The sequence below is a fragment of the Netta rufina genome (genome assembly GCF_964035555.1).
Source record: "Netta rufina genome assembly, chromosome: 11".
Taxonomy (NCBI): Eukaryota; Metazoa; Chordata; class Aves; order Anseriformes; family Anatidae; genus Netta; species Netta rufina.
In genome coordinates, this window is record NC_140134.1 from 11,456,310 (window position 1) to 11,480,238 (window position 23,929).

Below are 23,929 nucleotides of genomic sequence, written 5' to 3' on the forward strand. Positions count from 1 at the left end.
CCACCTGTTTGTCCTTCCACATACAGACAGGCCTCTGCAAGGAGCTCGGACTAATGGTTGGAATTGCTTTTATGCTGAGAAACAGTGACTGTGAAGCAGCCTTAAAATCTGCTCTGTTATTTTAACAATCATGAGAACAGGCTGTGGCATCTTATCTTAGGGCAAAGGAACGGTAACAGTGTGGGGGAGATTCTGCTTGTGACTTACAGCAGGATTTCTGCATCCACAGCTGGCCGAGTTACTCAGGGGTCCATCTCTGGAGCCACAAATACCCATTCCAGGTATCAGAGAACCCCCTGCGAGGGGAGAGCATCCCCTGGCACACAGCAGGACCCCTGCCCTGCAGCTGAGAAATGCAAGGATATTTGTGACATTTAACCAGATGCCAAATAAATCCATGCTTTTGTTTTCCTTTCTCATGTCAAGGAGAACTGTGATAAACCCTCTTAACCCAAAAAAGTAGCTGCTGATCATCTGATCTTGCTGTCAATCTTATCTGTACATCCTCATGATAAATCTCAGCCCTTCTTCTGCAGATCACCTGCCTGAATACAGATCAGATCAGCAGAGATCAGAAATTCTTCATGTTTAATGGCTGGAGTCTGATGGTCACCGGTCACTTTTCACCACAACTTGATCTGGGTTGCAGCCAGAAGGACTTGCACCATGCCTGACACAAGGGGCCTCGTGCTCCTTGGCTCCGACAGCGAGCACGAACAGCAAGGTTGCAAATCACGTTATTCCTGACAAATTGAGCTGTCAATGCAGCATCACAGATGTTGGATGCAGCCAAGAGTGAAAAATCGAAGCCAGAGTAAAAAGTGCTCTTCCCTTCCCCAGCCTGATCACTGAGTCAGCTCCTCAAAGCTAAGATGACTTCTGCTTCACGGGCTGTAGGGACTGGCATCAGTGAGCCCATGTTTTTATTTCCATGTGTTATGTAGCTAAGGAATGTCAGCCACTCGATCTGTTCAGCTGCACCTGGAGGACGAGATTCCCTTTTGATACTCTGAACAGAGCAAAGTGAAGCATCGTGAATGCACAAGCTGCAGGAGTGACAGAGCTCCAAAACTTCCACTGGGGAAGGAAAAGCAGAGGAGGACTCCTTTGACACAGGTTTGCACTGAGATGTGAGAAGCAGTGAATGAGGCTAAGAAAAATTAGCTCGCTGAGCTGCTCCCACAGCTCCGAGCACAGCACACGCCTACCAGAAAAACACCCAAGCCTAGTGACAAACCTGAGGGCTGTGTCTCATCCCCGGCCAAGGCGGACTTCCCCACTGTGTCATCTGACCAGAAAATACTCCAAAGGGGTTCTCCTTTTTCTTTGAAGATTCATCATCATCCAGGCTCTATCTCCCTCAGCCAGCAGAGTCTTCTTGACGTGAAACCAAGTTTAAAATCTCCCTTAATCTCAAGCTACGCTCCTGAAAACCATCACCAGGTGTTTGTTTCTCCCAGAGGGTTTTCCTTCTCCTAAAATCTGTGGAGTTAAAGGGTTCTACCCAGCCCTGAGCTGCTGCTACCTGTCAAGCTAAGACCAGCCAAGCATGTGTGCTTATTAAAAAACATCTTTCGTATATGCCTCTGGTTAAAAATTGACCACTGGACACAGGAAAAGGAGATGGGGTGCCATCACACTGCATTCCTTCCTACCTTTAGCATCCAGCATAAGCACAGACAAGTCGGAGACGTGCTGTGCAAAGTGGTCAGGCTGCTGGGGGAGCATGGGGAGAAGGGAGCTGAAGGGGAGGTGGAAAGCAGCAGCTGGCTGCTGCCGGGCCGAGCCTGCCGCAGGGAGCACACGGACAGCAGAGGAGGGACTGGACCCCCCTGTGGTCATGGGGATGCAAGCGAGGGGAGAAAAAAATAGGGGAGAGAGGAGTGCACACTGTTATTATCCCACTAGCTCAGGGACAGCATGCTTTTAGTGCAGAAACCTGCTGTGAGCTAGTGAAGGGAAGAATGACACATGCTGCTGCTGCTCCACATGTGCAAAATTATCCACAGTACACCTCTCCTTCCTCCCCTCCAGAAGGGACCAAACCCAAGGCAGGAGAGGAACTGCAAAGGCAGCTCCTGGCACTGGGGACATCTCTGGAGTGCTCCCAGAGGGGTCTCGCCAACCAGTAACACTGCTTTACCTCTGGGTGGTCTTCCTGGGCTAAAAACCAGTAATTTGATGGCATTTTGTCAAACTGGAACAGCACCTCTCTGTGAAGTCCCTCCCTCCCTGCAGCAGGGCAGGTGCTCTCTGCTCTCTGGGTGGTACCAGGCTGCTCACATCTTTGGAAATCTCCCTGGACATTCGGCTTTGTTAACGGCCATGTCAAACGCCAGAGGAGAGAAATGCGGCTGGTGCAGCACACTGAATTCTGGCAGTGAAGTTTTATGTCTCCTTGTGACTGAGATTAGAACAGCAGCAGCTTAAGCAGCCTTGGCTGGTCAAAAACAACAGCAAAACAATTTATGGAGGCAAAACCACTGAATGTGACATTCAACTCCTCTTCTTTTATGTCTCCCTCACAATGGAGTGTGACAGAGTGACTGTAATGATTTAGTGTAGGAACTGAGATAAATCCAAGACAATTTTCCCCAAAGCCTTGTGGTTGGAGCAAAGGGCTTTTGTTCCAGTCGAGCAGCAAGTGCCAACCCCTTCAGAAAACACTTCAGGGCCAGCTGAGCCCTTGTCCCAGGAAACCTTCCAGGGAAGGAGATGGGGCACACCTGAAGATGCCAAACGTGTCTCCTTAATGCACCCACTCCAAGCTGGTATCTCATGAAATCTTCCTGAAAAGACTGAAGAGGTCCTAATACATCTCCCCAGGGAAAATGGAGAACCACTGCCTACAGAGAAAATTGGCTCAGTTTGTGATTGCATTTCCTGTCCTTCACCTCAAGCATCCATTTCCCAAACTGGTGTCAGTGTCACGAAGAGCTGGCAGGCCAGGCGAGGTCACATCAGCAGACGATGCCAGTAAAGACCCTCCAAGTACAGAACTAACCTACAGCCACAGGGCTTGCTAAAAGGCAGAGGGACCCTTCTGTGTCAGTCTCGGTTTCCTCAGTGGCCTCACAGAAATAAAATTATTCCTACAAGTACTAGGAAATTGCACTGGCACAACTGTAGGAGATGTAAGCCTGTCAAATTCGATGGACATAGGTTGTTCCAGCCCAATTTTGCCCTATGTTATATACATGCACTTAAAAATATATCCATATTGCTATTCTGTTCCCACTGCTTATGAGAAGGGCTATGAGTTTTTTTAAGCACTTGCAGAAAAGCTACCCAAAATGGTAATGCTGTTTCTGAAGCGCATCCTCACAATGGGAAGGTTACAAAACTGTATCCAAGGCTTTGCCAACTGATGCCAGTTGATTCACAGAATCACAGAATCACAGAATTTCTAGGTTGGAAGAGACCTCAAGATCATCGAGTTCAACCTCTGACCTAACGCTAGCAGTCCCCACTAAACCATATCCCTAAGCTCAACCAACACCAGAACTATAAGTTGGTTTTCCAGTGATGAAGGACCACTCAAACCCAACAAAACCGGACTGCTCAGCCATGTGCAGCCAACACCAAGCCAGCACAGTTCAAACTTGTTCATCTGTGACAAAATTTTACACTTGAGATTCTGTCGTGGCACAGTTCAGTTTATTCAGAATAATATCACACTCTCTGCTCCTTTACTATCTTCTCTTAACACTTGTATCCATGGATCCATTTATGCAAATACACTGTTCTACCTCTGCAATGCCACTTAGGTATCTGCAGGCCACAGGCTGAAAGCCAGCAAGCCAACCCAAAATTAGAAGTGACCAGCACAACCCACTTGTGGAATTCCACTCACCACGTTTAGTATTTTCAGTTTTCATGTGGTTCACTCAAACACAGTTCAAAGCTACCCCTTTTAACCAGGTTTCCTTAGGCAAAAAGTGTCTCTGTGATGGTGCCCACAGATCTATCACCTTCCAACTATTAGCTTTTTAAACACATTGGCCAATTTTGACCAAATCTGACCAAGAGAGACTTCAAACACCGGTACTGTGGTTAAGGACAGCTCAGCTCCCGCTGCCCTGAGAGGCTTCAGACTCTGAGCACCCTGGTAGCACTAAGCCAGTACAACTGGTGGCAGTGCAGGAGGATGCTGTGCTCCCCGTGTCGTGGGTAAGGAATAAGATGTTGTGGGGGATGTCCCTGCAGAGAGAAGGAGCTGGGGGAGGTGCTGTGGCAGGGGCATGCAGGGGACACAGGACAGGAATCCAGCTTCACTGGTTCTGCTGTTGAAGGTTGCTCTGAGCATAAGCTAACCTTCCCCTCCTGAGCAAGAGTTTTTCCTCTCTTCTCTGGAGGACGACTGTCTCCAGCCAGCAGACATCCCCGAACCTCACGCTGTGCCAGCCCGACCCTTTGGCTAACACAGACCTGACACAAGCACAGGTTGTTTCGCGGAGGCTGCCGTGCCTGCTACTCACCAGCTGGATGGCTATCATTAATACCGTCTTCAGAGTGAACGTCCTATCACAGAGGTCAAATAAGTCTTCCAAGCTAGGACCAAGCAGCTCTAGTACCATGGCGTTGTACTTTCCACACGGTCCGAAGTAATAAACCTGGGGAAGCCCTTCAGCTGGAAGAATATGAAAAGAATTGAAATCAGTCAGCGGTACGACGTTAATGCCCTTCCTCCTGGGTGTAAGTCTTTTGCTGTGCAGAGCCTTTGTTTTTACCTCTCGAGTGTCCTTTCTGTTTGATCTCACCCAGTGAGCAAATAAGTTTCAGCATGTACCATGAACGAATCAAAGGCCAAATCAGTGCAGGCTTTGCTCAGCTACACCCCTGAACAGACAAATGGATTTCAAAGCACTAACACGACCACATGAAAGCGTCTAGCTTTGGCAGCACAGCGGCCTGGGCTTCGTGTAACAAGACAAGGAGTTCCCTGCATTGCACTAACACCAGGCAGAGCACAACCCGACCGTGGGCCTGACTTCTCCAATGAGTGTCAGAAGATGACAGCCCTTGCAGAACATCAGGCACGTCCAGAAAAGGGCAGCTTTTTAAACAAAGTTAATCCACTGTTGTTATTCAGCACAATCTTACGTAAAGTTTACGTGTATTACATTCACAAGAAAGGCAAACAAAAGTTTTCCATTAAAAAAAAACACGAAGGTTTACATTTTCATTCATCACCACATAAAAATAAACAAGCGCCGTCATGAAGCATGTGTGTAAAACATTTTGCTAGGCTGCACGCAGAACTCGGCACAACTGGTAGGAGTCAGAGCCCACCCTTCCCACCTAACAGCTCAGCAGTGGATTTCTCAGCAAGAGCATGCAATATTTATGCCCAGCTGCCAGCGCCTTTGTGCCGGCTGGCTTTCTGAAAGGCACCAGCAAAGGCAAAAAACAGCCTCTGTGTCTGAACACTCACTGAGCCGCACAGCACTACCCGAATTTCCTTTTAGTCAAACAGGAAAGTCAGACCAGCCCACAGAGGGGAGGACACAGTGCAGAGCTCACTGCAATTTTTTCTAATCAGCATCTAGCACAGGCGCTCAGCCTCCTGGCATCAGCATCAAGCTGTGCATCAGACTTTTTTTTGTCAGCGTACTTCCAGCCCATGTCTCATAAGCACTTCCCAAGCACAATGGAAGGATTTTAATTTGGAAATACGCGTCTTTCTGCTATGTCAAAACAACATCTTTGCTTGAGCGCATGGAGGTGCAGTGCCCTGCTGGTTGCTGCAATGGCTGAGCACGGGGAGCACTGCAACGCACGCAGCCTGTTGGCACAAAACAAGCTCCTTGGAGGTCCATAAATTGTACAGCATGGGGCCTGAAAGGACAGCATTTATAAACCTCATCACACACTTTGTTTACATAGGAGATCAATATTGAAGGTAGAAAAAAACATCTCACTGTTTATCAGACACCAGGATTAGATTGTTTTCATCTGCCCTGTGTTGTGCTCAGGCAGCCTAGCCCAGCACAGGTAAAAGCAGCAAACCAGGGAAACACCAGAACTGGAGATGTCAGAAACCCACCAGCTTTACCCCTGCTGCAGGCTCAGAAAGCTTGGTAACCTGCCCAGTGGCACTCATCAGCCCGCCAGTACAGAAATGTGGCACTGAGATTACCAGAGCTAAAAATACTGCAGAGCTTACACTCTCATAAATTACTTAAAAAGAACAAAATACGGCATGACAGAGATTACTGTAGGATGGTTTTAATCTCGTTAAATCACATGCTTGGGGAATCATATTAGGCATCAGTCGTCAGGATGCATTAATGAGGTATTACGGAGTATTGCAGGAATTCCCAGTCCAGCCAGAGTTCATGTCCTGCGTAAAACATTTACCCAGGCTGGCACTGGCAATCCGAGCACGGGCGGCTGCTGCTCTTAACAGAGCTTTGCATTTTAGTGAGCATTAACAGCAGTGAGGTCCTCTGAGAAAACGGGGCTCTGACACAGAGGCAATTCAGAAAGCAATGATGGGATGTGACCCAGGCAGCTCTAAAGCATTTTCAAATACCCCAAACAAACATAAATGATAATTTAATGCCATCAGCTCAGTGCTGAAGGCTTGAACAACTGCAATAGATCTTGAAGTAGCTTACAGAGAGCCATCATGTTTTCAGTAAAACCTGATGAGGACTTACCTACGTTACTTTGTAAAAAGGACTAAACACAGAAAGGACTCAGAATTGAAACAAACCTGTATTTCAGCACCAAAAAAGGCGGCCATAATAGCAGACAACCAAAACAGAATTGCTGTTTTGTTTTCAAATAACATTCTCTAATACTAAAAATCATCTACTTTTTAGAAAATAATAGAATATTCTATGAGAAGTTCAAACCGAGACCATTATAAATTCAAGTTGTCTATACACTGAGTACTTGTAGCACAGTTTCTACATCAGGAGAACAGTCTTGAAAAGTGCAAATCAGGAAGGAAACCACTCAGGCTAGGAGTGTGCTAATTACGGAATAGCAGAGAATAAAATTGCAGAAAGGCTCTTAAGGAAGGCAAAGAATCCCATTCCCAGAGCACAGGGAAAAGGAATAAATTTACTGCCTTACTTGGTAAAGAGAGTTCACTGCAATCAAAATTAAATTCCTACTGGACACAAGAACCAGGAAGACGGATTACAGCAAGACCCAGAAGACGGGGATTTCACGTGGGAAAGGAAGCAATGCAGCCACTCCGTGCTCTCTGGGGTCCCAGCCCCTCGAGTTCGCTTCACCATCAACTGCGAGCGCTTTGCATGAGCCTGGAGCGCCCTGCCCAGCCTCTGCAGCAGGATAAAGCCTCACGAAGGCTCTGCCCTAGGTGGGAGCTCCTGCAAGGTGAAGCTGTAGCTAGGAACATTAAAAAAAAGCATCCTAAGTGCCAGCCTCCAGAGGATGTTATTAGTTCCAGGCGTATTTTAAGGGTTCGATTTTTCTCTGAGGGTTTTGGGCAGCGCTGCTGCCAGCTCTGCAGTCAAGAACTTACAGACTGGCTTTGCTAGAATAGAAATGCTGCGAAACATCTCTGCTTTCCAGAGGGCATTTGGAGGAATCTGCCCCGGGCTGCATTGCTCACACATCCTGGCTCCAGAGGAGCATCGCTGGCCGGCCTTTTGGGGCCCCCCAGCCCAAGCCAGGGCTCCTCAGCTCTCCACCCGTGATAAAGTTAGGAGGAAGGCAGGGTAATGCAGCCTCAGCTCACCCAAACACAAGTCAATATGCAGTATCGTTTTGGAGGGGGCAAGGCTGGAAGCAGTTGTTTTGGTATTAATGGTGCCTGCAGGGCCTGAGCAGCCCGACCAGGCTAGATGGCTTCAGGGTGGTCCTCGGTAAGTTTAAGACAGAGGGATCTCTGAACCAATTCTTCTTACAAACCTAGGAAAATCTATGTAAAATGTAATTTAATCAGAGCTCAGCTGTGTAATTCAGGGTGTAGCTTGGCTCTATTTCAGTAACAAGCAATGTGTCCTGAACCCCCCCAAGTCCATTGCCACAGGAACCTCACCAACACCATCCATAGATCTGTAAGTACCTGAGAAGAACTTTTTAACAGGAGATGGATCGAAGGAGGAGCATCTTTTGTCTGGGCAGTCAAACTTGAGGTTTTTAATGCAAAGCAGTGGTGCTGGCAGGGGACTGGAAAGGTCGAGGCGAGAGGCTGTGCCGTGAAGCAGCCTGTGCTCGGTGAGCACGCCTGGAGTCAAGGAGAGCAGGACGAAAAGCTACAGGCAGAGCAGAGTCTGATTTGGACGATTCAATGATACAACTCAACACTTCAAATACAAACCATGACCAGTTTAACCATATTTATGCATGAAATAACTTCTGAACAAGTCATTTCTCCATGGCGCTAAACAAGACCAACACATTAACACAAGAAAACCCAGGCATGACACGTGCAGGTTCCCCTCTGGAGACAAAAGCAGCCTGTTACAGTTGAGAAGTCATCGGCATTTGTTTAACGGCTTCAGTCGTGCTGCTGAGTGGTTTGGTCTGACAATTTGTAAGAGGTCCCACTCCACCCTTGCTCTTGCGGAAAGTTTATCAACGCACTAAACAGAGACTGAGCGCTGTGCTGGAATCCACAGGCAAATTCTGCTATTTCAGCAGTGCGGTGTCTTGGAAGAAATTCAAGCTGAGCGCAGCGAAAACCTAGCACAGCGTTTCGGAGATTAAAGCATCATTGCTGGAATGAAAGCAAACGCAGACATCAAAGCCCAAACTCAAGCTCTGCCGCCACCACCGCGCTCCCGCGCTGCCCCGCGACTCCTGCCCTGGGTTTCCCAAGGTGCTGCGACTGCACAGCTCCCGAGGGCTGCCACCAAAAGGGACAGGAGGAGGAGCGGGGCAGTGCGGATGGGACCAACAGCCCCAGAAACCCATCTGACATTCGGTATGCTCCAACAAGCCGCGTCAGTCCAGGCGTCAGCTGTGCAAGCCATGCAGGCAGTCCAAAGCGGCTTCCAGCACCAGTTATGAAATGGGGAATGGCAGAGATGCCAATCAAAGGATGTGCCCAAGGGAAATCTGATTTTGTAGCATCTGCTCCACGTGGAAGGCACAGAAAGCAGAAACCATCTGCTGTGAATACAAAGAACACGTACTGATGCTCTCAGAGGCTAAGAAAAAAACCTGGTGCAACAGCGAGCAACCTAAACTGCACCCAAGAAGAGGTGAGCACAGAAAGCTACGTGTGGCATCTACATCAGCTGAGGTGCAAAACCTGAGTCCCCATCCACCAGTTCAACAGGAAGCAGCCACATTTCATAAAAGGTGAACAAAACTGTTAGCTTCTGAATCACCATTTTTTTTTCTCCCATTGTAAGTTGGCTTACGCTGCCCTTAGATGTCGTGTGGCCAAATACTGAGGAGCTGAGGTCTTCAGCTTCAAGAGCAATTACAGCTTGATTCCTTTATTAAGGTTCATACAGACTTCAAAACTGAAAACTACAGCAGTGGGGCACTGCTAAGAAAGCCCAAATGAGATACCCAGGGACAGAGGGAAGGGGGAGCAATCCAACATCAAGCAACAGCTGATGCTCCATGCAGGAATGTGCTCTACGTGAGCGGCAAGAACAAGCCTTCATAAAAACTCATCCAGAGGCACAACAGCCCCCCTGCAGCATTAATGCACAAAAAGTTCGGCAAGATTTTAAAGCAGCACTGATGAATAGGATGCAGATTGTCACAGAATTCTCATTCAGAGCAAAAAAAGGTTTATTTTTACAAATCACAGAACACAAAATTACGCGATAAACAGCATAAATAGCAACTGTGCGAGAGCTGAACATTTATAGCTAAAATTAAACATGTTTCAAACAAATTAAACAAATTGCTTTAGAGTAGTCAACCCATTTAAGCTGATTACACTAATGAGGATCTACCCTTCTCTTAATTTTCAAATCAGAATAACATCCTAGCCGAAACAGAAGCTCTGCTATCAACATCAGCTGGGCCAAGATTTCTTCTTTTAACCTCTTGAAACACATCCTGCAGCAGCTTTAAATTTACCCGAGTATGTTGGTTAACAGGTTATGTCTATGAGCCACTTTCTGCAGGCTGAAACTACAAAGGTTCATTCTGACCTTCAGGTTTCTGAAGGATCTACTTAAAAAAAAACAGAAACAGAGGTGAAAAATTAAGATAGATTTGTTACTTGGAATAAAGTTGCCTCAAAGGTCTTTCAAACGTTTGATGGTAGGTTTCGGAGATGTCTTATATCCAAGTGAGACTGTGAAGGCTTTTCAGTACAGCCCCTCTCAGAGGCTGCTTCCATTTCAGGACTGAAACAAAGCTTTAGGCAAAAAATAAAAATAGAAAAGAGCACACGTTGCTTGTCTTTAGCATGTTTGAGTGTCATCAGAGCAATCACTACCAGCGGCGGATGAAATTAAGCTGAATGCTTTCATTCCCTGAAGTCAGCAGCAGGTACTTTGCTGTGTCCATGACAACACACGGATGAACATTTTGGAATATGCCAAAAGCTGGCCACAGGACATTCAGCGAAGCCACACTGATTTAATGCCCGATTTCTGTGCGTGGGCTGCAGGACACGTGCGGCTGCAGACCAGGTTGACCTTGGGGATGCAGATGAAAACCAGCCCCAGCGAGCTCCCACAGGGAGCTGAGTGCTCGGAGGGACCAGTGGCTAAAGAGGAGGTGGAAATGCCGCAGCCACAACACGGGCTGAGCAGGACTTCCACCCACAGGCTGTGTTTGGACCTCAGTGACAGCAATGAGGAGATGAGACACAGCAGCGTGAAGCACACGTGTAGATCCAAGGCTTTCTGGAAAGACCATTTTGGAGTGCTGTTGGCAGACAGAAACAGGTCCAGACTTATCTAGTGCTCCTCCCTCTTCATGCCAGCCTCCAAGTTCCTCTACGAGAGAGGGATGGGGAACTTTTGTTGCAGAAGTTTCAAAGCCCAGGAAGAAGGCTGTAAGCCTCAAACCAATTAGCCAGCGAGACAAAAGCATGGCTTTCAAATGCCAGCAGCTTGAACCTTCCCAGCTTTCAATAACGAGCAAGCGATGTTAAGGGCTCCTCACAACCTAACTCCCTTCGAGCTGTCATTAGGTCCCTCAACACCACCTCCTTCCAGCATGGTTATTTAGAAAAATCAGCCGTGTTCGTTGTGGTTCACTCTTCAAGCTCAAGTGATTAAAAGTAAATCTGTAACTGAACTGAGCACAGGCAGCCTTTCCACCCGAACTGCTGCAGTGAAGAACCATTAACGGTAAGGACTGAAAGATACCCAAGTCCTGAGAGTCTAGGAAAAGGAAGTCAACACACTGCTTTAAAAATAGCCTGTTTTTAGCCCAGTAATATCCAATTCAGCTGAAGAGGCTGCAGTGGATGAAGCTTTTGGTCATGCAGCTAACCCGAGGAAAGCCTGCAGGAGCCCAGGTTTAGCCCAGGAGCATACTGACTCCAAACTGGATGTGCTGTAAAAGTCTTCCAGAAGACAGGATGGAGCCTTGTGAGTTTTCTTACAAAGAGATTTTACTACGTCTCCTAAGCCTCCTGTTGGTGTTGCTGCTGATCGCCTAAGGCCGTTTCTTTGCAGGAAGGTCACATCTGGTGAAGTCCAGACCCGTGGCCACGTGGCACTGCTTTAAGAGCCCGACTGTAGGAGCCTGTGAAACCTCTCATTGACAGGTGAAACTGAACTGTTCAGACCAAAAAGTCTGTGGGACAAGGATGGTGATCCAGTCACTGGCAAAGATCCCACCAGTCAGATCTGTCAGCGAGGAGCATCTTCCACTCAAGCCGAGTCCTCAGAATACCTAGCGAAGTGCTCGATATGCCGTTCTTCACTAGGCACTTACTACAAGCACGATCAAGTGCTCTCAATCTCTTCAGGAAATTTAAAACGTGATAAGTGGTTTAATTAAGATTCTCATTTTAACCTCCTTCATTCCTCAGAGGTACGCCCTTAATGGGAACAGCCTGGGACGGAGAGAGCTCCCTGCTCCCCTCCCGCTGCTCTGATGGGGATCGCAGAGGTGACCGACCTTGCCTGGGAATCGCGAGTGCTTTCAGGCCAGTTTAAGGCTGCAAAGCTTCTGGATTGTTTCCCTGCCTTCCTCAGCTTCAATATTCTGTTTTGAGAGCCCCGATTTACCCTCTGTTCACCTATCTGAACGGAGAGAAGAGCAACTGGACCTGCCCAAAGCATCCTTGTCTCCTGCCCCCTTCCTCCTTTGGCTCCTCAGGGAGAAGGGCACTCGGCAAAGTGAGAACCCACTCAGAAGTGAGAGCCCACCCAGCTCCCTCACCCACAGCCTACCAAGGAAGGCAGCCGAGGGGGCTGCTGCTAAGACAAGCCACCTCCTCAAAGCTCAACTGGCCTTGGTGCTGGCTTTCTCTGCTCCCAGCCCCATTTATTCTAGACGTCACCGTAACATGGAGCTCAAACTGCTCCCCCTGCTCCACATGTCATCTCAGCAGCCCTTTTACAGCACCATTACGAGCTCCTCTTATTCACGTTCCTCCCAACATCCCCATGATCTGTTTGCTCCAGCTGCTGCCAGACACCAAGCTCTCCGTTGCCAGCTTTTTGCAACATCTTTTTCCTGCTTCAGTTGGGCACTGAATCATCTCCTCTCGAGCAAGTGCTAAATGCCTTAGTGTTACTGCCCAGCACGAGTAGCTGCAGCAGGACTTGCTGCTTGGCTGCAGCAGAGAACCCATGGGAAACAGAGCAAGGGGAAATGTCCCAAAACCATAGTTTGACCAATTCCCCTTCCCCTGATGATCACAGAGCAACCAAGCCAGACGCTTTTGAAGGAAAGAGCTAGCACTCAGAGGTACAGCAGTCACGTTCATGCCAATAGCAGACAGAACTGCTCCCATCTCAACGTGTTTGCAAGTAAAGTGTGGCTGCTACACAGACTTCAAGACTCCAAGTTGATTCCAGAAAGCTAGCAGATTTTGTGCCTCTTCTCAGGACATACAGGATGTATTGAGTCCCCGCTGTGTTTTGAGTAGCTTGTGTTTGAATCTACAAAAAAAAAAAAAAAGTACGGGAAAAGGAACAGAAGAAAAATAGATATGGGAAGGACAGAAGGAAGAACATATTTGTTCTTGCTGCTGGTATAAATCCAAACAATTTAATTTTACTTCAGTTACAGAAAAACAATTTTCACAATCGTTGTGTTATTAACATGGGGCAGCATTTCATTTTCCTGGAGTTGTACACGCTGGTTTCCTGATACCGTGGCTAGATTCTATTAAACAACTCTTCACATCCACAAAGAAGCAGTTTTAGGGAGAGCACCCAGAGGATGCTCAAATTTGTATTCATAAAGTCAAATCCAGCCGTACAGTAAAACCAACACTTTTTGCTCAGCCTTTGGCTACTGCAAGCGCTCACCTTTCAAAGCCTTGCAGAAGTTCAAAGCCAGTTGCACTGATGACCCAGCTAAAACAAACTTTTCCTGAGATTATTTCAGACAGATACAACGCACAGTAAGAGAGAGCTCTGCTCAAAGGCTGTCAGCATGGCATCAGATGACTGAAGTACACCAGCACCTGATCTGGCCAAAAGATAGGGAGGAGAATTAGCCCTTGCTGGGAAGGCTAAGCTGCAGGAGGGCTTTCAAATCTGTTACGCACAAGATTTACCCAAAAACACCTGCTTGTGGGCAGGTTTTTTAGCTGTAGAGAGTAAACTACAGACGAGTGAATTTGTTTCAGTTCTTTACAAAGACAAAAGCACAACACAATGACCTGCTTTTTTGGCAAGTTTCGGGAGACTGAATTCCATATTTCACCTCCAGGGCTCAAGGGAAGTGATTTCACTCAAGTCTCCACATTTCTGCTGCATTTTATGCTACTAAACTCTTTGCACACTCTCTTGCTCCAGCAACAGCAGCAGCTGGCACATAAGGCAACAGCTCAGCAGGAGGATCAAAACACTAGAATTTTAGAATACTTATGTTAAACCACCCCAGAAAGTTCTGGCTTAAGTTAATTACCTACCTTTTCCCACGTACCTGCAAACACAGGGACATGGATGGAAGAAAATATCAAAGGTTTAACTTCATGTAATTATTGCTCTACCCTCATGTTTCAGTCTGTGTCGCTTTCTGGGTTTCTTTCTGTACTCAGCGGAGCCTGTGTCTCTGCTGAAAGGCGTGAGAAGCCATAGTGCTGCTGTTTCTGAACTTCTTGCAGGTTAAGTGAAGGGTTACAGCAGCCTGCTGAAGGCAGCGGGATTCTCACAAAAAGCTCTTGTGCAATTAAAATACAGCCACACAGTGAATCACCTTCCCATGCTGTTTTTAAGCTCCCATACAGCAGAGAAAGGTCACTTTTCAGATCGCTAGGATCCAACCATCAAAATTACCTCCAAAGCCTCTCTCTGAAGCCTTCAAAAGCCAAGTGCCTACACAATGGCACTTAAAACGAACACAGCAGTTCGGTGGCCGCGGTGTCACACCTTGAACACAACGCTGTGGCCACGAGCAGCAGCTCAAAGCCCTTTCATCACCAGCTACAGCCACATCACAACGCTTCTGCCTCCAAGGCGTACGTCGCTCCACTGCGCTGCCTCCTGCTCCCGCTGTGCCACCGGCCACGCGCTGGGGGAGTTTTGCCCTGCTGGTGCAAATCCGGATCACGTCTGTGATGACTGACTTGGTTCTGCTGGGTAGTAGCATAGAAACTGCCATTTTTTCCTTTATTGTGTAATTCTGGCACTGGAACAGCTCTAGCTGCTGGAAGGGAATGAAGCAGCAGGCTTTGGCTCCTTCATTTTTAAGGGGAGTTAAGACAACTAAGGGCATCCTCCGCTGACTGTACTCTATGCTCTGAGAACATGTTATGTGCGTTATGTCACGTATAAGCTACAGGTTACTTAACAGAGCTTCTAGGCTGCAAGAGAGTGCTCAGCTGCACACAAATTTAACTTCAGAAGCACTGGCAAGGAAGAGGCTACTCAATCCTGGGGAGATGACAACTGCTAAGAAAGCAGCAATAATAAAATACCTCTGCTGAATCGCTCCTCCGCTGTCCAGAGAAACATTTTGATTTGATCCCACCAAATCCCAGGTGGCCCCTGCCCTACATCAGCTCATCTCCACTGGAGACTGTCAGCTGCAGGCTGAGCTCCTGCTGGCGCCTACTTCCTCCCCCTCCGCATGCCAAAAACCTATTGTGTGAGTGAGGTGAGACTTTAAGCTTACAGTGAGTGTGCCGGCCAGCTGCAAAGCAGGGTGACACTGCTGCTGCCTCGTGGTGCTACCGCAGAAGGAATTTGACAGCTTAAAGCACAGCTCAGCTCCAACCCACGCCTCTGCGCAGTGACCAGGAGCTGTTCTAGACAGGATGGTACAGCAACATAAGGCAAAGCTGGCATGTTCGAGCAGCATCCATGGCGATCCAACAACATTTGGTTCTTGGATGACAGATCAGACAGGTCCAGGGTAGCTGGATAAAGCCTAACAGGCACGCAGCCCCAGCTCTGAGTGCCCAGGAGTGAGACAATACTCAGCCACACTCGAAGGTGGCCAGACCCTGCACAGTGATCACAGGGGGATGGGCTGGGTGGCATTGCTGGCACCCATGCAGCTCGGCCACATGAACCCTCCTGTGCCAGTGTTGCCATCAAAGCTGCTTTATTGCAAGACCCAACAGAGCAACTGATTGAAAAGCCACGAGTTCAACGTTTGCTCCTGCAATTGCATCAAACTGGTAGGTGACGGGGTGGTGGTTTTACCGTGCTAGGCAGCTAAACATCACAACTGCACTCTCACTCCCCCTCCTTAGATGAGGAGGGGAAGAAGTAAAGTAAAGAACAACTCACGGGCTGAGATAAGGATAATTTAATTAAAAGCAAAAAATTATTAAGGAAAGATTATTATTAACTAAACAATTTAATTAAGGGGAAAAAAAGGGAAAGGGGAAAACACACAAACCAAATAAAGGCTATGTGGAAGTGCAAAGGAAAGAAATTACTCTCTACTTCCCACAAATGAGCGATGCTTGACCACGTCCTTGCAGCAGGGCCTCAACGCATGTAGCCGGTGTTCAGGAGGAGGACCATCGTTTTCACGAGAGCCCACCCCTCCCCTCTTCTTCCTGTTTCCACCTTTTATTGCTGAGTGTGACACCACACGGTACAGAATATCCCTTTGGTTGGTTTAGGTCAGCTGCCCTGGTGATGTTTCTCTTCTCACTTTTTTGCCCACCCCCTAGGAAGGTTAGAGAGAGTCCCGATGCTGTGCCAGCACTGCTCAGCAGCAGACACAACCCTGGTGTGATACCACTGCTATAAGTGCAGAGCACAGCACTATATGGGCTGTTGCAGGGAAAGTTAACATCCCAGCCAGACCCAGTATGGGCGGATGCTGAGAGTCAAACAAACCTAAGCTGTCCACAACAATTCAGAAGGTTGGCACTCATCAGTCCCACTTACACAAACAGCTGTAGTTTTTGAGGGGAAAAAAGAATTTGTCAGATTAGTAGGTAAGTGTTACCCACACAGTCCTTTAAAGACTGATGGAAAGCCTCCCAACCCCTCTTATTACAGAAGGTTCTCCTACAGAACAAATTCAGATGCACTAAATAATATAATACGTCCAGGTATCGTGCCATTGTTTCACCTCAAGATAGCTGAGTACAAGCGGGTGAGAAAAGGGTTTTGAAGGAAAAATGATGCCCCTTTCAGACAAAAGCTTTATGGAACCACAAGCCTCCATGCAGGGCAGACCTTGCCAACCAACCTGCTGTCATAGCTTGACCCCTTCAAGATGCAGGGGCAGAGTCAGTGGCTCCTCTTTTAGAGATGGGAGGAGGATGAGGAGCATAGTTTGACTGGCAGGCAGTGCAGAGCTTGGAAATGCGAACTCCAAACCAATAAGGGATAGGATCCCACTACATCGGAGGTTGAATCAAGACAGTACTCAACACAGGCTCTTAAAACTGCGTTGTTTTTACATCTGTGTACCTCAAACACGTCACGAGCACAGCCGGATCGCTGCAGCAGCTGAGCAAGCACATGGCACTCCCTGCCCTTACGAGGCTCTTTGTCCCTCACAGGAGCCTGCGGAGGCATCTGGATGACTTGGCAGAGCCCGGCTGTGACAGATTTACGACCACCGCTGCAGGCACATCGGGCTTCGAGGAAAACCATCTGCAGGAGGGGCATTTCTCAGCTTCCCAGCATGCCGCCTTTCCCAGCCTTCCCCCTCCCTGCGCTGCACGGTGTCGCTGGGTTCTGGTTTGCAATTACTGCAACCAATACCGGAAGAGTAGGAGATGCACAAGGACTTTTTGAAATATAAAAAGGAAACTGCCCTAATCTCATATTCAAATATTAATGGCCTTGCTGTAAAAGCATCTGATAGCTTCCAATTGACAAAGCCTAAATTTAGACCAAGGAAGTTAAAACTTCTGATGTTAAAAGAGATGCTGAAGTGTGCAAGTTCAATAAGCCCTTCCTAGCAATGCAACTGCCACATTTAAAAAATATATGTATATATTTTTAGATAGCAAAATATTGTGCCTCAGAGATCAACAGCAAGCCTGCTTTGAAAGCAGGCAGGCTGTAGCTGGGCATGTTACAGTATTCCACTGCATTTCATTTTGCAAATCAAAAGCTCTGAAGTCAGAGATCCCAAAGGCTCAGAATTTCATTGGACTACCCTGACTTTATAACGAACACATACAAATGGTTGGAGATGTTGATCATCATTCTTCAAGGGCACAGCTAACCTTGTCAGGGACCTCTGTATGTTGCCCGTTGTTTAAACAAACTAATTTTCAATTGAATAAAAACCATACCCATTACCACTTCTTGCTGAGGCATCTCAGACTTACCTTCAATGGCAATCTTCTTTGCAACACCTCGCAAGAACTGAGAATGAAGGTACAAGAGTTTTTGCTTGCTGTTAGAAAATAAACCCAACAGCTTAAAAGTATAGCTTAGTGTCTGCGCCAGGGATTTGAAATAGGGAACTGCTTAAACATGGGATGTGATCCAAAAGAAAAAGTTGCTTTCAGTGTAAGTGGATGTCAACTCCGTATTATCTTGCACAGAAAGAAGTTGTCGATCAAATACTTAGAATGTGAATGCACAGTTGCTGTAAGATATTTCCAAATACCTCGAACTACAAGGTTGCAGTACTCATCTAGAGTTTCCACTCCCATGGCTACAAACTACGTTTGCTCTACAAGGAAGCAGGGCACAAGCTTGCTTCGGGTCTTGTGTCACTCCGCACCAGCACAAATCCCCTCCGCAGCCCAGAGGGGCACCCCGGCACGCCCCAGACCAGCTCCCTGATCACCACCCGGCCATGGAAGCGCTTCTGGCACTTCAAAGCAGGTGGCAAATCCAAGTGGGATTTCTGAAGATTAAAGCGACCACAGCAACAGCTAACGCGTATGTTTGCGCTCGTTAATTAGGCAGGGGTGTAGGCATCTTGCATGAGCCCTCACTTACGCAGCCCCAAGTTACTCCCGCTCCCTCGGGGAAGAGCGTTGCACACAGGGAGTTCCCCACGAAGCAGCAGGTACTGGCAGCACGCTCCACCACGGGAACTTGTTTACAGCCATCCACGTAGCACGTCTTACTGAAATGACCCCTGCCTAATTGCTGATGAATGACGGCGTTGTGCAACCGGCACGGAAAGAATTTCTCTGGAGAGACCGGTACGTACCAAGTGTGCAGCAGGTCAGGAGTAAAGCAAGATCAACACAGGATGAGAAAAACGTGCTAAACGTAGGCAATCCTGAAAAGCAACTTAATACACAGTATGGAGTAGCAGACAGCTACAGCTACATTGAAAAATATACATGCAAATATTGACTAGACTATGTAAAAGGCTCGGATATTCATACCACCTTCACTTTTCTTGGTCCTGCTTCCTGACAAGTAAACAGACTGCTTCACTCCAGCGAGTTGTGCAACAGAAAGAGGTCCAAAAGTAAACACACAGACTCGATACTTCATTAGAGGTGAACTTGTTTACAGAGCAAGGATTAAAAAAAAACTGCAGAACCCTTCGATATTCTATATGTAACAACATATCCCTCCCTGACTCAGTATATTCTGCTTTGCTTCTCTGCTGTGACTCATGTTCTGCGTGGGCAGGGGAGAGAGGAGATGTTCTCGGTTTCCTGGGATTCTCCAGCGCATCCGACTCCTCTCCGACATGACACCACAGAGGCTAATTACGCTTGACATCCACTTGCCAATATTACCTCCTCGTCCTGGGGAAGAGCGTTGGCTACAGCCCGTCAGCCGAGCCATCGCGTGAAACTCGAACGTGTGTTGACACCGGGCTGCGATGAATCACATGTGCCAAGGTGGGACTGCGAGGGAGTCAGGGCCGGCGTGACTCATCTGCCAGCTGATACAAAAATAAGCTACTACTGAATCAAAAATGCATGACTTCCTTCACACCATGTGCGCAGGCAGAAGCTGTCACTATGCAGGAACTCAATCATCAGCTCCATGCAGCCAGCAGAAACCTGAAAATAAGCAGCACTCCATCTTACCTCCCGAACGCAGAGCTCACGGGGAAGGCATTACGTCCGTTGTTAACAACCACAGGGGAGAGGTGCCAGGGATGCTTTGAAATGTAGGAACAAAAATTCAGTCCTGTACATCTCCTGGTCACTGCTGGAAAGTCAATACTTCCCAGGCCCATGGTGAATTATTTATTTGCGGAGAAGCACAAGATCAAAAAGCAGTTTCCTGACTGCTTGGAGATGTTTTTCAGCCATGATCACATCCTTAGAGAGAGGAAGTGGGCTAAAAGCAGTACAGCAACTCTCATGTGGCAGCGGGCTCCTCATCCTCAAGAAAAGGCTTAGAGTTTGCTGACAAACATGCCGAACTTTGGGGAAATAATAGTTAAAGCTTCGTGAGAACATAGCTGTGCAGAGATGTTTGCCTCAATTACTCAGCAAAGCAAGGTTTATAGGAGGAGATAACCCTTTTTTCCCCTCCAACCAGCACAGCTGGAAAGGAGAAAAGCTTTTGGACAAAACTTGCCTCAAGGTCTCCACAACTGGCCTCCATTTCAGCTGAGCTTCATTGGATGTGACAGCGGCTGGATCAGGAGAGGCATCAGCTTTGTGGCTGCACAGGCACACGATGCAGCTCCAGATATCTCACTGCAGCACACGAAGTGATGTGGAACAGCCTCGTGGCTCTGCCGCAGCCTCCAGGAGAGAGGAGCTGCCCGGCTCCCTGGCGTGCAGACAGCTTCACCACGCTCCTGTGCCTCTGAACTCAATGGTTTTCTGCAAGCAGTCATGAACAGAGCCTTCAGCTTCCCGTTGGCAAAGCGATGTTAAACACTTAGCAGATGAGAGATGTGCTTATGGCACTGAGTAGGAACACGGAGATTCCAGACTCCATTTGATCTTTAATTCCATCTAAAGTAATGGCTGGTGTTTAAAAGGTGTCCTAAGACATCTCTGTATTCGCTATATTAGCCCATCAGCTCCAGCAACTTAACTACAGCAGGAAACACAGCAGCGTTTTAAGTTGACAAATACAGAACACATTTGGAGAGTTTTCCAGCAGCGCGCAGAGCAGGAGGATCCACCTTGCACACAACAGGCTTGAGCAGCGCTGCTTGCTCCTCGCTGCCGCCCAGATCGTGATCAGAGCAGCGAGCAAACAGGAGAGTCCAGTATCTCCAGGTGTGACAGCCTCACTGGCTGGGAATGCCAGCAGATGCAAAGGAGGAGCCGCTGCAGATTGCGGCCAAACTCCAACTGATGGGATGGGCAGAGAGAAAAAATGTGGCCACGTTCTCCTGTGTGCCCACGTTACGCATGGGAAAGAGCGGCTCAAGCCAAAGGCTGCTGAAGGCTGAGAAAGACTGGGAAATACGGGCACTGTTTGCTGATAAAAGATGAGCTTCCAGTAAAAACTTTGGAAGAGATGTCCTGCTCCAGAAGTCTGTAGGAGAGTTTAATCTGAAGGAAAGGTGAGAATCTAGAATTCATGTAGAAAAAATAAGACAATTTCTGCTTAAGATCCTAAAAGCAGGCCAATAAGCAAAAAGCCCACAAGAAATAGTTGATGCAACTGCTAAGACCTTCGTGTGCCACCAGGCGCTGACGGTGGCCCAGCAGGCTCCAGAGTGATCCTGCAGCCTGTGGGACTGCTTTATTCCCCCACACCAAGGAGAGTCCCCTGGGATGCTGCTGGATGAGCAGGGGTCTGCTCAAGCAAAGCAAAAGCTTTGCCCTTTGGTACATCACCCAGGAAACACAACCATCGCAGGAGCTCGGAGCTGGGGCTGTTTGACCATGGGCAGAGCAATCAGTTTGCTCTCCCAACACGAGCTTTCAGCACCTCAGTACTCATGGGGAACCACGCACTAACACCAGCCGGCAGTGGGGACGAAGCTCCTCCACCTGCCATCCTGCGGGCTGCACGGCCTGATGATGCAAAATTTTCTGTGAATGCTAAGAAAATGGGCCTTTACTCCACAAACTTGAAGTACAGAGAGGACAAATTATGTGGTCAAATGCTTCATCCAGGGGAACGCACTGGAGAACTGAACTTCTGGCAGCGACAGGAGATACAGCAGCACCCCTTCCAGTCAGAGGGTGAGCTCACCTCATCCCCAAGGCACAGAAGCAGCGGATTTAAGTGGCTGTACATGAGACAATTTTGGGGGAATACCCAGACAGCTGTACTACTCACATTCACTGGTAGCTGCTATCCAGCAAGAAAAAAAAAAAATCGGGACCGACACACACAGAGCTTAACACCAGCCACGGAGTGAGATGCAGCAGCGAGGCAAGACCGAAGCCCACACATATGTCAGGATGTTCGTGCACACCCACACAGACTTCACAGCAAAGAACCATGAAACAGTTCAGCGTATGACACCAGCATCTTGCAGGATCAATGATAGTGCAACAGAAGAAATTTGCACAGAAATTGGTAAGACTACTCCAGTTTTCTTGCAAACAGCGTCTCCTAGACTACCTAAAACCTAAAGGAATACTCACCCTTGCCTGAGGCACCATATGGACTGGCCATCAGGAGTTTGACCCCATGCCTGTGTTTTTTGTTTGATTTTCACTCATTTCATCGCATACATTAAGGTAAAGCAGTCATACACTGCTTTAGGTTATTAAATATTTAATTCCACAGTGAGACAGAAGAAGCCAGCAGATGGTCACCGTGCAGCAGGCCCCTGCCTCTTCTCTTCGGAGGGGTAGCAAAGTCAAAGGAACAATCATGAAAACACATCTTTACTTCCAAAAGTCATAAATCCCAGCACTGTGCCAGAGGACAGGGTGGAAAAGGAGATAAGGGCAAACCAAGCAGCTCACTAGCAGCTCCTGGGCAACGGCTACCCACATCCCCACTAGCAAACCAACTTCACCAGACACATCCACTCGCCTGCCAGGGGTGAAATACATCTTCTTAGACCCACATACATGCAGACAACCCTATAAGAACGTTCCTGCTTGATCCACGGTAAGCTGCTACCTTCCAGCCTAGCTTTTCCCATGATTTTATAGTAATATACCTTAAAAATGTTTGTTCTGAGCATCCAGGGAAATCACCAAAGCTGTTCTCATTTGAAAAAAATACCTTCTGTCTACAAGTGCTGCACATAAAAGCCAGTGATGACGATTTTGACTTCTCCTAGAGATGCTGCTCACTGAGACCATCTGGTTGTACAGGCAGTTGAACGCAGCAGTTGCACTAACGAGAGGACGATGCTGCTACTGCTGCGGTGCAGTAATGCTTTTACTAGTATTACTTCTCAGGTTAACGGTGGGAGGTTCACAGTCAGGCACATTATTTGGCAAGATTAATTGGCTAATTTATTGAACAGTATGTCACACGCAACACTACTGTTGTTCTCAGCTGAGTCATACGCACCATGGGTTTGGCCACTTTTAGTCTCAATTTGGCAAGTCTAAGATAATTTAAAGTAACCAGTCCTGCTTACTGGAGGCTCAAGGCTGGCTGCTTGAGCAGCTGAAGTTTTTGAAGCAAGGATCTCTGAAAAGAGACTGGCATTAACGACATCACCAAGAACAGTCCCAGCTATTCCTCCAAAGCTGGCACACACGTGGCACCAATCTGTTTTTACAGACAGACTGTCTTCCCCTAAATCTCAGCATGGTGTGCAGGCACTAAGTGAAAACTCCCTGGTCCCGGCAGTCTGACTCCACCAAAATTTATTTTGTTAATCTTCCAAGTTTCATGGAGAGACCAGAGGTACAGCTCACATCCTCCACCCTTGCTTCTGGCCTATTTCCAGTTGTTTTAGCAAAACTATGGTGTGAGAGCTTCTAATGGCATTCAACAGGTTATCAGAGCTGGGGCTGTGATGCCTGTGGGACCATACAGAGTTAGAAATTAAAGTCATGTCCTTCAGGAGGCCTCCCAACAGTCTCTTGACAAATACTGGCAAAGAGCTCGAGATTGCAGACATCCCCCCCATGTAACGAGAAGAGAGATCTCGAAGGCAGGATTTCCACATCTGATGGCAGCATATTCAGAAATACTTCCATCAGCATGCACAGGATCAGACAGGGCAGAAATCTGGGTGAGCGTTGTAGGATGAGACATTTAAATTCATTATGAACTGGAGAAAACCCATTAAAAATACTTAGTCTAAACAAAATAAAGCCTCCATCATTCAATTAGTTTTTAAGTTCCCCAATAACATCTTTAAAGAGTGGTAGAAAGCTGGCAGGTGTAGAAAAAGCACACTGGGATTCATTCATGTGTCATGAGAGATGCCCACTGCAGTATTGCACAGACCACACACATCAACAAAACTCAAGAAGGGAAAGAAGGGCAGAATTCACTCTGTGAACCTGTATTTGACTTATTTACAAAGGCTTCAGCAGAAATGCACTAAGTTTTAAAAGCACAGGCAACTGTAATTAAGTGATGACATCAACCTATCACAAGTT

At 47.6% G+C, this 23,929-nt stretch overlaps 1 protein-coding gene across 2 annotated transcripts in view; it reads right to left on the reverse strand.

Annotated features, from left to right (window-relative positions):
• Positions 1-23,929, reverse strand: part of CSNK1G1 (casein kinase 1 gamma 1) — a 114,757-nt gene that overhangs the window by 24,913 nt on the left and 65,915 nt on the right. For both annotated transcript variants that reach the window (XR_014618783.1, XM_084293778.1), the window contains exon 6: positions 4,479-4,630. Coding sequence is in view for 1 of the 2 variants with exons in the window: in XM_084293778.1 (XP_084149904.1) it covers positions 4,479-4,630 (152 nt within the window). In the remaining variant the exon portion in view is untranslated. The remainder of the gene's footprint in view (positions 1-4,478; positions 4,631-23,929) is intronic.